General features: G+C 40.2%; 1 protein-coding gene across 1 annotated transcript in view; it reads left to right on the top strand.

Annotated features, from left to right (window-relative positions):
- calcr (calcitonin receptor) overlaps positions 1 to 6,569 on the top strand; it is a 113,697-nt gene extending 107,128 nt beyond the window's left edge. Inside the window, exon 28 of the mRNA XM_037693618.1 lies at positions 6,045 to 6,569. Within this exon, the coding sequence (XP_037549546.1) occupies positions 6,045 to 6,266 (222 nt within the window). The 3' untranslated portion in view covers positions 6,267 to 6,569. The remainder of the gene's footprint in view (positions 1 to 6,044) is intronic.
- The last annotated feature ends 8,258 nt before the right edge of the window (positions 6,570 to 14,827 follow it).

The raw sequence follows: 14,827 nt of genomic DNA, 5'->3' as shown, positions 1-14,827 counted from the left end.
GGTCGCAAGTCCATCACAGGGCCACATAGAGACAAACGAGACAAACAACCATTCACTCTCTCACTCACACCTAGGGACAATTTAGAGTTACCAATCAGCCTAACATGCATGTTTTTGGTCTGTGGGAGGAAACCGGAGTACCCGGAGAAAACCCACGCATGCACGGAGAGAACATGCAAACTCCACCCAGAAGGCCCCTGGACCGGGGTTTGAACCAGGGACCTGTTCGCTGAGAGGCAGCAGCTCTACCAGTTGCGCCACCGTGCTGCCACCATACCATACCACTTTATTTATAAAGCACTTAAAACAGCAACAAGGCCAACCAAAGTGCTGTACAGACAAAACAACAGGTAACACACAAAGCAAAATAAAAAATGAGGTAAATCAGAATATAGACATAAAAATGATGCAGATAATGACGACAAACCAGTATGGAGCATACAGGATCAAAACACAGATCATCTTGTGTTGAAAGCTATTGAATAGTAGTGAGTTTTTAAACGGGACTTGAAAACCGAGAGGGAGGGGGCCTGTCTGACAAGCAGAGGTAACTCGTTCCAGAGTCTTGGTCCTGCTACAGAGAAGGCCCTGTCACCTCTGCGCTTAAGACGAGTTCCTGGAACTGTGAGGAGCAACTGGTCCGCTGACCTCAGGGAGCGTGGTGGGACATACGGTTGTAGCAGATCAGAGAGATGGGTGGGGCAAAACTGTTCATTGATTTGTAGACATACATGAGTATTTTGAACTGGATTCGAAAGTGAACCGGTAACCAGCGCAGTGAGGCCAAAACTGGTGTAATGTGCTCTCATATTACACAAAAACATGTCATGTAAACACCCTGTTCGGGTTGTTTTTTGTTTATTTAGCGTGATCCAAAATAATTTTTGATCAGAATGAAACGGGTGGTTTACGCAGATTTATAACCCGAACGGTGCACATGTGAACACTTGATCCATTATCCTGATGTATCACAGAGCAGACAGTGTCCCCACTAGCTCAGGAGCCAGGCAGAAGGAGAAATCCTACACAAGACAGGCTCTAGAGCAATGTGGATATCCTAACTGGGCCTTCCTAAAAGCAGAGAAGAAACCCAAACAGGACTCCAGTCAGCCATCAGGTGAAAAGGAGGAACCCAGACCCAGACCAGTGGTCATTCCGTATGTTGAGGGAGTATCAGAGAAACTGAGACGTTTATTTTCTAAACATAACGTCCCAGTGGCTTTTAAACCCCAAAATACATTACGGCAAAGACTGGTTCATCCCAAAGATCCAGTCCCCCAGCACAAACAGAGTAATGTTGTGTATGCTGTTCAGTGTCAGGAGGGCTGTGATCAGTCTTACATCGGGGAAACTAAACAGCCACTGGCCAAAAGGATGGACCAGCACAGAAGATCAACATCATCAGACCAGGACTCTGCGGTCTACACTCATCTCCAGGCCAGCTGTCACTCTTTCAGGGATGACGATGTGCACATCCTGGATAGAGAGGAACGATGGTTTGAGAGAGGAGTAAAGGAGGCCATCTTTGTGAAAAGAAATCGTCCATCGTTAAACAGGGGTGGAGGCCTCCGGGTTCAACTGTCCCCCTCTTACAATGCTGTGATTGCTAGTATCACTCAGCCCTCTGTGAACAGTAAACAGCCATCAGTGTGCTAATGACCCATTGTTAGGCTGATGGTCCTTCTTGAGCATGTGAGCAGCTGGTTTTGGTTGTCAGCAGCAAACTGGTTGATCCACTCTGAGAAGGTGCTATTTAAGAGACTGAGCTGAATACAGCTCCTCAGACTGAGGAAGTCTCTTGGATGAGAGACGAAACGTTTCTAGATTTTTATGCTTTGTTTTGTTTTTTGTTTTTTTGAATGTCCAGAGGACCAGATTGAACTTTTTTGGACTTGATCCATTCATTTTTTTCTGATTGTGAAAAACTGACCTGACTGCACATGTGCGACCTATGTCATTTCCGCCTGACTAATGCTAATAATATTAGCATGTCGGGGAAGCAAAACTGGTCGGTGAGTGACACAACATTTCCACTAGAAACTTTGAAAGAGCTCAAAATGATATGTATTACCTGCAGCTCAGTCAGGGAGTGCAATAACGTCTCCACCATCATTAAAACCTGTCGCGGGTCCATTTTGGGTGCTCAGGTTTGTTTACGTTCATCCCGGAAGTAAACTGGAAGTAGGATTTCTGCTTCTGTGTTTTTTTAAGGACAGTTTACCACTCTGCGCATGTTAGTACTTCTGTTCAGAACAGAGCCTGCTGCATGTAAACGCTCGTCATGAACAGATTGTGCCCATGTAAACAATACATTTGAATTATTTAATCTGAAAACATTTCAATCCGGTCAAATAATTTGCGCATGTAAACATAGCTACTGACACCTTGTTTACATTAACCAAAGAATGGGTTTGAAGTTCTGCTCAACTGAGGTTGTACTTCCCCCATTATCACTATGACAACTTGAGTTTCTGTTGATAAAGCCAAGTGAAGCTCTTTGGGAGACCTTCTTCGGGAGACTCAAAGTCTAAACTATTCATCATATAGTGAATACATCATGGTGGTCCCAGTTATAGATTTTAACACACACACACACAGAATGGATAAACAAAGAAACTTCCTGTGGTGGAAACAGAATGCCAGTATTTGTCCCAGATTACAAGGAAAGGAGAGGGTAAGGTAGACGTAGTGTCTGAGGACATTTGTCTTAAAGTTCTTGGAAGGATGGATGCTACACCTGTATAGAATAGGAAGTAGCATTTCAGCAGTTTATTTATTTATTTATTTATTTTTGCTTGGACCACCATTTACCACTCAGCTTTCCTTGATGGGCTGTTTAAGAGAAACATCCAGCAAAACGTTGTAGAACATTTATTTTAGTGTATCCTGTTCAAACGCTCTGCCAATGCTGGTCTCCAGAGTTATAGTTAGGTTCAGGTGACATAATTTTGTCATCTGTTTGGATTTTCAAAAAGCTGCACAGATGCTTCTGAGTGCCACACTTGTATTAAAATGACATTTCATAAACTGACAACACCACATGACAACACGTAGAGCTCCAGGATGAAACTCTATTTATACCCCATTTTGTGGAAAAGCTGTGTGAGGAAAGATAATGATGTCTATTTGTTTGCTATTGAACATCAAAAAGTTAGAAGTGTGAGGATAATTTTATAGTTTTTGCCTCATCTCCCATTATAAACATACTTGTGGCATGTTTTGAACACTGGAAGAACTTAGCATTTAAGAAATGTTTAAATCTTTCATGGCTAAATCCTTCTAGGTAAAGTAGATCAGTCACCTGGAGTTTGTCTTGTGAAGCACCTTGGTAGACAAATAGACAAATAGACAGAATCAGAATAAGCTTTATTATCATTGTACCAAAATACAGTGAGATTATGTTCGTACAGTCGTCTGAAAGATGGGTGGAGTGCACGTTGCTGCTTCTTGAGAGCACGGCCCCTTATCCTTTTTCAGAATACTTTTTAGATAGAAAAGAGGAAAAGGCCATGAGGATAGGATAGTGGTATTACAAAAAAGATCTCTTCATATCTTGTCCTATCAGGACACGATTTAAGACATAAAAACTCTACCAGCCAGAACATTTTTAAACACATTTGATGGCAAGACGGTGAGATTTATCCATGAAGCACTTCCAGATAGACCATGGTCCTGATAAGATGTTGGTGTCAGCTGGTACAGATCTGATAAGCCTTCACAGAAGTTTTGGAGGTGTGTGTGTGTGTGTGTGTGTGTGTGGGGGGGGGGGGGGTTCAATAGACAGATATTTTCCTTAGTTTACACATATCCCAGGTGAAATTTGATGTTGGCCAGCTTCGAGGCCACCGTGGGAGTCAGATTCAGAAAAACCACAGCTGTTGATTTTTTTCAGGAATACTGTTTTTTTTCTTGTCAGCCTTGAATCCTGCTGGTACTTTCGATCCAAAATGGCCAGATTAGTGGGCATTTCACTGGTCCGTGCTTATGAGCCCCCTCCAAGATCGTCCCCAACATGCTGGCGAGTACCAGAAGCCGCAGGTGTCCTACAATTCTCACAAATAGCTTCCATCTTACGATATACAGTAGCTCATAAATCAGCTGATTTTTTTTCAACCTTCATTTAGACAGGTAAATCCCATTGAGCCTTGAGGACTCATTTACAAGAGAGACCTGATTTAAACAAAGGATGATGATAACTATGGACAACAGCGACAATAATAGACATTTTAAGTGCTCGAAGCACGAGCTATATCTTCACACAGACTTGACAGTTTTGCCATGACCGAAACTGCTGCCGCCGTCTTCTTTAATAGGCGATAACATAGGAATCTGCCAGTACCATAAAGTAGAAACTCTGCTATCATGATTCCAATTATATAAACATCTTTGGCGTCCTCCTGAGAAAATATGGAAAGACACATCAGCTGCCAAACTCCCCACAGACCCATGAAGTATCCTGCTGCATGCGTCTCAGAGGGGCATGAGGGTTTTCCAGAACCCTGTTGATTTGTTGAAAAGATTTTATTGATTGCGTTGAAAGTCCAGCTGACCAGATCCATGACCGTAGTTTTTCGTTTGGAAGATGTGTAACAGGAGCTCCGATACACAGACAGAGAGCAAAAAAGCAGGAGGAGAACAGGAGAGCAGGAGGACGGGAGAGGGAAGAAAGCGCGTCCGCCTTGCACGAGAGCAAGTGCAGAAAACAAAAGGCTTATCTGATTTTGATTTGACACTAAAAGTCACCTTCAAATAATTTATAATTTACATATATACTTTAGTAGACTTTATTGGAACACGTTTGGTTTGATTATTAAGCCAAGGTTTAATAAGCTCATAGTATTCAACCACATTATTTTCACACAGAGCTACAGTAATTAATGGTTTATTTTTTTCCCCATAATCTTGTGTTGATCATGGGAGAGTTTCATTGCTACTTAAAGTATTCCCCAGCAACTTTTCAGTTTCTCAGGAGGGTAAAGCATTTCAATTCTGGTGGTTGATGGACAATGTGCATGAATTTACTACATCTTATGCTACCTGAACCACTCTGTTCACCGCACCAGGTTGGGTTAAAAATGTTGCCAGCTAATAAATATTAATCACTGCAACACTTTTACAATGAAAGATTCGTACCCATTTATAAATTCAGTCGGTGACGCAAAACCACACTAGTTTTTAGCCAGCATCTTTGCGAAATGTTCTCTGTCAGATAGATTCTTTCTAAAACCTGTTAACAACTGTCACTCTGACAATAAAAGAGCAGGAATTAATAAAAGGACTTTCAGTAAGTCATCAGGGTGGTAACAGATTTTGAAATGTTATTAACTGAATTTGGTTCACATGGTTATTAATGTGTGTTCTCTGTCAAACGCCTCCGGCGAGATGTCATTAATGGGCTAAGTTCTCTTTGACACAGAAAATGATCTGCTGCTTGTGGGACTGCTGGAGTTGCATAATATTTTAATCACTTATCACATTTATTACTGCAGTCTTCAAGCTTTATTAAGGAGATCAGCTGTGAGCATGGGTGTTTATAGTGCCCGAGAGCAAAGAAATAATGAATTATTAGTTGAATAACTGCATATATAGATTTTTTTCTGCTTTTAATGTGTGCCCGTTTGATCAAATACACAACTTGGCTATAAGTCAAGAGAAGTGAGCATTTTGTTTCCAAGCTAGCATCTGCTAACATCACTGAGATGTAAGCATTCCACATATGCTTCAGCAATTATGCATGCATCACTTCATGCCACTGTTAGTTTGATTAATATTGTCACAAAGTAGAGGCTACACATGCAGGCCCTGCATCTGTCACCTTGAACAGTAACCACATATTGATTTGTGTGTAAATGTGGATGTCTGCTGGAATCATTCTGTGGGCAAAGTGGTGCAGACGAGCAAAAGCTGACGAAAATGCTTTTGCAGGAGGAAGTTAGAAAAAATGATCTTGGTCCATTTGCATTGAGCATGTGAGGGACTTTGTGTGAACAACCCAGAACATCTCACTGACACACGTCTTAATGTTTGCTCTGTGTGACATTCAGGTGCAGGCAGCTTTAAAAAGACAGTGGATGCAGTGCAAAACCCAGTGGGGACAAAGAAGAAAGGACCATTGCTCGATGCGCTCCACGTCCTACACAGCCACTTCCATCACGGAGGTCCCCGCCTTCATGTACCACCACGACTGCAACACAGAGCACTTGAACGGACGCCACACGGACGACTCTGAACTGGTGGCGCTGAAATCAGGCGATGCGTATGCTTAAATCGCTGCAAGGATGAGGAGGGCATCCATGGACGCTGAGCCCAAAGAAAGCAACAGTAATGAACAGAAATCGAATCCAGTCTGCTGCCACATCCCAGTGGACAAATCTCAGAGGTTGCTGCTGGTTTCATTCAGCACAGGACAATAATACGGGTCTGGAAACAAAGGAGCTCATCAGGACGGATTAAAAACGTGGCAGACAAACTTTACACCGTACCTCATTGCTGCTGCAGCTGCTTTGTTGAGAACTTGAGAAATTTGGGTGTGAGCGATGCTGATGTGGACGAGTGTCAATTTCCTAAAAGCTGCTAATCTGTGGACGCTGCACGTAGGAGTGGAAACAGAAAACCCTCCAACTGGGGTTCTTTCTGTACTCGATGATGGTGTGGAATGGGGCAGTAATGACAGTAACAAATATGGTACGGTTATTACCTGAAATGGTGCAACGATAAAGATTCTTATTATTATTATTACAGAGCAGAAGGCCCCATCTCTCCTGAACTCTTCTACCAAAGGGTCCTGCTTTCAATCACAGCCTGAAGGTGTGTTACAGTTTGTCTGGGTGAGGGCAGGAAAGACGTTAAAAACTTACACAGGAACAAAATTCACAACCTGATGTGGCAAAGTAGAAGTCAAGTTTCAATCCACCTTCTGTGCATAAAGCTCTGGAATTGTGTACATATATTGTATGTTTAATGCATTTCACTTAAAAAATGAAGTGTTTGAATATTTTTGGAGAAAAAAGTTTTATTCTGCTTTTCTGTTGGTGTTTTTCTAATTCCTTATCACGTGTTAAGTATGATGCTGCATTCCTGGCACCTTTGTTGTTTCTCAGTTGCTGTTTGTGCTTAAGGTCACAAGGCTACGGTGGCCCTAAGGTGTAAATGAACAAACACTTGAAAAAACAGAATTACATTTGAAAAAACAGAATCACATTTGAAAAAACGGAATCACATTAGAAAAAACAGAATTTTTGTAAAAAACTAAATTCCATTAAGCCAAAGTGGAAGTGGCCAAAGTGGAAGTTGCCAAAGCAGAAGTGGCCAAAGAGGAAGTGGCCAAAGCGGAAGTTGTAATCACATTTGAAACATTTTTTATTACATTAGAAAAAACGGAATTACATCAAGCCATAGTGGAAGTGGCCAAAGAGGAAGTTGTCGTAATCACATTTGAAAAGAATGGAATTATATTTGAAATATCGGAATTACATTTGAAAAAACTTAATCACATTAGAAAAAGTGGAATTACATTAGAAAAAACAGAATTACTTTAGAAAAGAATAGAATTACATTTGAAAAAAAGGAATTGAATTTGAAAAAACTGAAATTATATAATTTTTGAATGATTCTGTTTAATGTGATGCTGCTTTATCAAATGTAATTCAGTTCTTTCAAATGTAATTCAGTTTTTTCGAACGTAATTCCAACCACTTCCGCTTTGGCCACTCCCACTTTGGCCACTTCTGCTTTGGCTTAATGTAATTCAATTTTTTCAAATGTAATTCATTTTTTTTCAAATGTGATTCCAGCCACTTGCGCTTTGTCTATTTCTGCTTTGGTTTAATGTAAATACGTTTTATCAAACGTAATTCTGTTTTGTTTTTTCAAATGTGATTCCAACCACTTCGACTTTGGCCACTTCCGCTTTGGCTTAATGTAATTCCATTTTTTCAAACTTTGTTGTGTTTTTGTTGTATTTTTTCAAATGTAATTCTGTTTTTTCAAATGTTGTGCATTTACACCTCAGGGCCACCATACAAGGCTGGGGGGCAGAACGTGCACATTAGTACATTAATGAAAGATTCAGTCACTAAAGTTTTTTCACTGAGTTAAGTAGAATTTTCCATCAGCTGAGCCAGTGATTCAGATCTTTTTTTTTCTTCTCGTCATGTTTTAACTGTTCATGATGTCTATAATTCACCCTCAGCCCTCATTAAAGTGCTACTCTGTTCTCTGTGCATATTTATGAACTCGTTTTACAACCTTGTGTGAACTTTCAGGACTGTCAGAAAAAAATTCAAACGAGGAGGTCACATTTATATTGTACGCAAAGAAGAGAACAAACTGATGTCTAATCTTTCTCACATTATTGCACAAACATCAAATATAAATGTTTTTTGTTTGTATGTGTGGTCCTGAAGACATTCACATTCTTAGTGCTCTTCTACCATTTTGCGTTTGTTTAATGTTTTTTAAAATGAAATTTTGAAGTAAAAACTTATAGATTTGCTGAAATTGTGTCTTGCATTTTTTAAAGTTCTTTAGAACGTCGTAAGTATCAAAATCACACGTTCGTCAATAACTGTGATATATTTGGGCAACAGTGAAAAACAAGTTTATTTTGGCTGCTCCATTCTTCACAGAGGGACAACTCGCATGAAACATTTGACAATTGTTTTTGGCTGCTTGATGCATCCTGGGCTTGAACCTGCAACCTCAGGAATACAAGATCACAGCACTGACCACCGAGCTACCACAGCCCTACAGGAGTGAACACCTTGTAAGACTGGTGAATTCTTTATTTAGAGTTGAACTGCCATCTTGAGCTCTTCAGCAGTATCTTGGCTGTTCCTAGGTCAGTGGTTCTCTTTTTTTTTTTCATATTATAATGTGTGAAGTGCTCAGGGAATCACAGGAAAACTAAAATCTTTTTAAAAAAAATAATCTCTGAGTGAAATAAAGTAATTTTATGACAGATGTCTGCCAATCTGGCAAATAAAAATAGCTATTTTAATATATTTTGTGTTGTGCAGCATGGGCAGCTGTGCTATGATTTTTAAAATATGACACTTTTAAGCATGTACCACTTATGTAAAGGTGGGAATAACACACTATGTGAGTAGTTATATTTGAAAATTACAATTTGTGTGTTGTAGAGATCGTGTCTGGAAAATTCCTCCCTGAGAATGTAGACCGACAAAACTCCTTTCTGAGGTCCTCTGTTGTCTGCGACTGAAAACCATTTCAAAGAGGAATCAGCTGATTGCCTGCTCTCACTGCGAGGCCTGCATCAGAGAAACTTACCTGGAATCCTGGATCTCCCTCGTACAGACCTTGACTCAAACCAGCAAAACATAACAATCTGTAAGAATCTATATTTAAACGTGTGTGTGTTATCTGAGAAAATACTTCCCACCAACTATTCAACTGGATTCATTCAACCTTCTACTTTACTCTAACTCTTGTGAATCCTTTCAATTAAGCGCTGTGAACCCTGCAATAAAAACACATCTATTTTCAAAAACATAACTAATTGGGCAATATTAGAAAGACTCAACAAACTTTAAGACCACATTTTTTTTAATAAATAATAATAATAAAGTGAGGAAAGTGTGGGTGTTCTGCTCTGCCAACTCCTGCACCCACAGTCAGACTCTAACCAGCTACACCTGTGGAGCTTCGACTTGATGAGCATGAGGAGCACAAAAGGCATCAGAAGACATTCAGCCAGCACTGAAGCATTACCTTTACCTGCCAGTGGTAGTTCTGTTCTAGCCTTCTACTCGTGTTTAAAACCAAACATTAATACATCCATCCATTATCTTTACCTGCTTCTTCCTTTTCGGGCCATGGGGGGTCACTGGTGCCCATATACAGCAATCAATGTGCGAGAGGTGGGGGACACTCTGGACATGTCTCCAGTCCATCACAGGGACACATAGAGACAAACAAGACAAACAACCAATCAGTCTTTCACCTAGAGACAATTTAGAGTTACCAATCAGTCTAACATGCATGTTTTTGGTCTGTGGGAGGAAACAGGAGTACCTGGAGAAAACCCAAGCATGCACGGAGAGAACATGCAAACTCCACAAAGACCCCTGTTCTGTCATTTGAACTCTTCTTGCTGCGAGGCAGCAGCTTTACCACTTGTTCCACCGTGCTGCCCGCAAACATTAATAATTTGTAGTTTTGAGTGAGTTACCTTTGATGTCCTCCTGTGTCCTGAATCCTCCTCCGTGGATCTCGAGCTCCTCTGTGTCTCATCAGCTGCCTCCACACCTTCACCACTCAACTGAACATCTGCACCTCTTTCACCTGGAATCATTTGGGGTCAACCCTCCCCACGTCTGACCCCGACCTCCATTGTAAGGAGAATCCGCAATAACATTATCACCCTTGACTACAAGGACTCTAACCACCTCTTTGCTCCTCGGGGCTCCAGCCCCCTCCCTGGCTTATTGCATCATTTCTCACTATGTAAATCAACACTGTAAACTCATTCTGAGTCTTGGTCTCTGTTCTCGTAGGTCCTTATATCTGGGTATAGCCGCAATCATCACAGAAAGAAAGAAAAATACAGAATGCATAAAAATACAACAGGAAAGCCTTGATATGTAAAAATAAAACATGGAAAATTAATGGGTTGATCAAAACTTCTGCACAATACTGTAAGTCATTTTTAAAAAATTATTTATTTTACCAAGTAGATGCTAAAACAAAAAGTGTGAGACTGTCATGACAGCAATGAAAGTTTTATTCCTACTGTGGCACAGAAGATGCAGATGATCTGTTTTAGTATAAATCTCATAATCTTCCAACTTCTGGTGATTTGTTTTTGAGCTGATGCACATTGCAGGATGTGCTTTAATTATTGGTCTGAGCTTTATAGTTTTGTATGTTCATGTTGACATGAATGGAAGCTGACACAGTGAAATCAAACATCGGTAATGTTTGTCTCATTTAGCACTAGAATACTCAAAACATCAGGAGTTTGTTCTCGTATGTGGAGAAGATGAGAATCCAGCTTCAGATGTACTACTTTCAACATTCCAGCGCAAATGTTCTTCTCAGCATCCGTGCAGCTTTTTCTGTATTTTTAGCTGCTGCCAACACTATTGTAGTCAATATTTCATGGTACAGAGATCTTGCATAATGAGTGCAAAGGGAGAAGAAAGGAGTTCTTACTCTGTGTGGTGTCTTGCTTTGTGATCCCATGAGCTCAGCAGAGCTTTGCAGCCACGTTCCATTCAAAGTGGGACTCAGAGCAGCATCCGGTGTGTGCAGCAGGACAAAATGGACCCGTGCAGTCCACTCAAGAGCTGGAAGTCTGGGATGGATTAAAGATTGTGTTGCAACAAGGACTTTTTTCCCAATTTTCAGGTCTTGTAACTGCTCCATGGTTGAAAATGTCCAGCTCTGCTGAATCCATGCCAGGCACATAGAAGACATGCAGTCCTCACTTTGTTCCACTCAACATCAGCATAATCAAAAGGCATCTGGACAAGACACTTGAAATTAAATGAAAACATGACAAACATTTTATCAGATGTAAGGGTATTAATCATCACAATACAAGGCTTGCGAACTATGATTATTAGAGGATCATCAGTCAGAGGTGGAAGCTATTAATTTTAAAAGTTTCCATCTTGGAAGCATGTTGGTTTGGGACACGTCTCCAAAATTTCAGCAGCTTGCTATTTTTGTTTTTTCGGAGAGCATCCTCTCAGTGACAACATCACAAACCAAAATTACTCTCTTTACATCAAAGTGCAGAGATGACTGTGAAATTGAACAAGTGTGTGTGTGTGTGTGTGTGTGGGGGGGGGGGGGCAGTGTTACTCAGCACTGTGACACACGACAGAGCTTTAAGTCTAAATATTTTCCTATTTTTCACGTTTTATGTGTTATGGTAAATGGTAAATGGATTGTACTTATATAGAGCCGTTCTATCTTATTTCAAGATACTCAAAGCGCTTTACACTACGATCTGTGCCCTCATTGACCCATTCATTCAGCACTCTACTAGATCTCTACAAAACTGAACAAATCATTCTAAAGAGACTAATCAGTGCTTTTAGATCAAATTCATACACTGATGGGACACACATCAGAGGCTATGAGGGGTTCAGTGTCTTGCCCATGGACACTTCAGCATGTGACTGCTGGTGGATTCGAATCCCCAACTCTCGCATTGGAGGACGACTGCTCTAATCACTCAGCCACAGCCGCCCAAATCATGACGTGATCTAGTATTAGTTATATTATAACAAAAAATAAAGCTAAATCTGTATAAAGCAAGTTTTCTATTGACTTTCTGAGACAGAAAAATAAAATCTGATGAATTGTGTGGACATGCTCACGAGTGTGAAACTAAAGAAGAAACATGGAGATCTGGAGGAGCTTTAGATCACAACGACAAACTGGAAGATTTGAGAGGAAACAGAATGCGGATAATATTCCTGAGCATTCGTGTTATCTTCCCACCATGACACTGGTATTTGATCTGTTGATGCTGAACTGGGTAGTCGGCTTCACCTAAAAGAATTTCTATTAAAAAATTAACACTAAGATAATAGAAAACAGTTGTTTCCTTAGACTACTGGACAATTTTCCACCTCAGTTATATGGAGGTAAAGAGCTGCAAAACGTTGGGGTGCCTGAAAACACATTCTCCCAGACTTGTTCCAGACATACAAATTTATCTTTATTCACTTTTTGTTTAGTTTTTGCTTCATTTTAAATAACGTAAATAAAAATTATTCCCCGGGTGCTTTCAATAGCTGCCCACTGCTGCACCTGAGTGTAACCCAGGTGTGATGGGTTCAATGCAGAGAGCCAATTTCACCACTGTATGGGAACATACAATGATGACAATACATCATTGTACATCATTATACATTTTATAACTACATATGGTTGTTTAATGGTTTTCTAATTTGTTGCTGAGCATTAAAATGGATGATTTATAAATCCCACCTGTTTGTGTCTCGTCTCAACTGAACTGCCTTCTTCAGTTGGTTTCCACCCCTCCCCTGCTGTGATTATCCCAGTGGTTCTTTATCAGATTATTTTTGTGTTTCATACATTTGTCTTCCAGTGTTTTCATTGTCTTGATTAGCTCCTGTATATCTGTTGGCTTTTCATTTTCCTTCAATTTGCATATTTTCTAGTATTTTGCCTTTGAACTTCCATCCATCCATTATCTTTTACCCGATTCTTCCATTTTGGGTCATGGGGGTTGCCGGTGCCCAAAAGATTTTTTACTTTGACTCCCAGAAGTCTTGAGCTGAACTCTGACTTGATAATCGTACCTCTGCAAAGGCATGAAAAAAAAACATCTAAGCATGAGCCGATGTGGGATATATACATTTTACTATCTCTAGCATTGATGCTGTAAATTAATATATAAAATAATAGAAAACATCTTATACAGTGGCTCGTTTGCAGTCATATGTAAACAGCTGTGTTTTTCCAATGGAAAATGTATATTTTGCCCTTTGACAACTCTAATGAGGCTTGGTGACATCCTGCACTAAAGAATTAAGATAATTTATGGGACGGCTGTGGCTGAGTGGCTAGAAAGGTTAACCACCAGTGGGATAGTTGGAGGCTTGATTCCACCAACAGACACTTGCTGAAGTGTCCCTGGGCAAGGCACTGAACCACTCATTGCGTCAGATGTGTGTCCCATCAGTGTATGAATGTGATCTAAAGCTCTGATTAGTCTCTATAGAGTGATTTATTCAGATTATCTTTGTAAAGACCAAGTAGAATGCAATATGAATGTGTGTGTAGTAGAGTGCTGTATTAAATGTGTGTGTAGTAGAGTGCTGTATTAAATGTGTGTGTAGTAGAGTGCTGTATGAATGTGTGTGTACTAGAGTGCTGTGTGAATGTGTGTAGTAGAGTGCTTTATTATTGTGTGTGTAGTAGAGTGTTGTATTAATATGTGTGTAGTAGAGTGCTGTATGAATGTGTGTGTAGTAGAGTGCAGTGTGAATATGTGTAGAAGAGTGCTGTATTATTGTGTGTGTAGTAGAGTGTTGTATTAATATGTGTGAAGTAGAGTGCTGTATTAATATGTGTAGTAGAGTGCTGTATGAAAGTGTGTGTTGTACAGTGCTGGATGAATGTGTGTGTAGTAGAGTGCTGTATGAATGTGTGTGTAGTAGAGTGCTTTATGAATGTGTGTGTAGTAGAGTGCTTTATGAATGTGTGTAGTAGAGTTCTGTATGAATGTGTGTGTAGTAGAGTGCTGTAATTATTTGTTTGTATTAGAGTGCTGTAATATTGTGTGTGTTCTAGAGTGCTCTATGAATGCGTGTGTAGTACAGTGCTGTAGGAATGCGTGTGTGTGTGTAGTAGAGTGCTGTAGTTAATGTGTGTGTAGTAGAGTGCTGTATTAATAGGTGTGTGTAGCAGAATGATGTATGAATGTATATTTAGTAGAGTGATGTATGAATGTGTGTGTAGTTGAGTGCTGTATTAAATGCGTGTGTAGTAGAGTAATCTAGTAAATGTGTGTGTAGTAGGGTGCTGTAATACTGTGTGTGTAGTAGAGTGCTGTATGAATGTGTGTGTAGTAGAGTGCTGTATTAAATGCGTGTGTAGTAGAGTGTTGTAGTAAATGTGTGTCTAGTAGAGTGCTGTATGAATGGGTGTGTAGTACAGTGCTGTATGCATGTGTGTGTTGTAGATTGATGTATGAATGTGTGTGTAGTAGTGTGCTGTATTAAATGTGTGTAGTAGGGTGCTGTATGAATGTGTGTGTAGTAGAGTGCAGTATGAATCTATGTGTAGAACAGAGCTGTATGAAGGTGTGTGTGTAGTAGAGTGCTGT

The sequence above is a fragment of the Nematolebias whitei genome, chromosome 19 (genome assembly GCF_014905685.2).
Source record: "Nematolebias whitei isolate Nwh7 chromosome 19, NemWhi1, whole genome shotgun sequence".
Lineage (NCBI taxonomy): Eukaryota > Metazoa > Chordata > Actinopteri > Cyprinodontiformes > Rivulidae > Nematolebias > Nematolebias whitei.
This window is presented reverse-complemented; position numbering and strand designations above follow the sequence as displayed.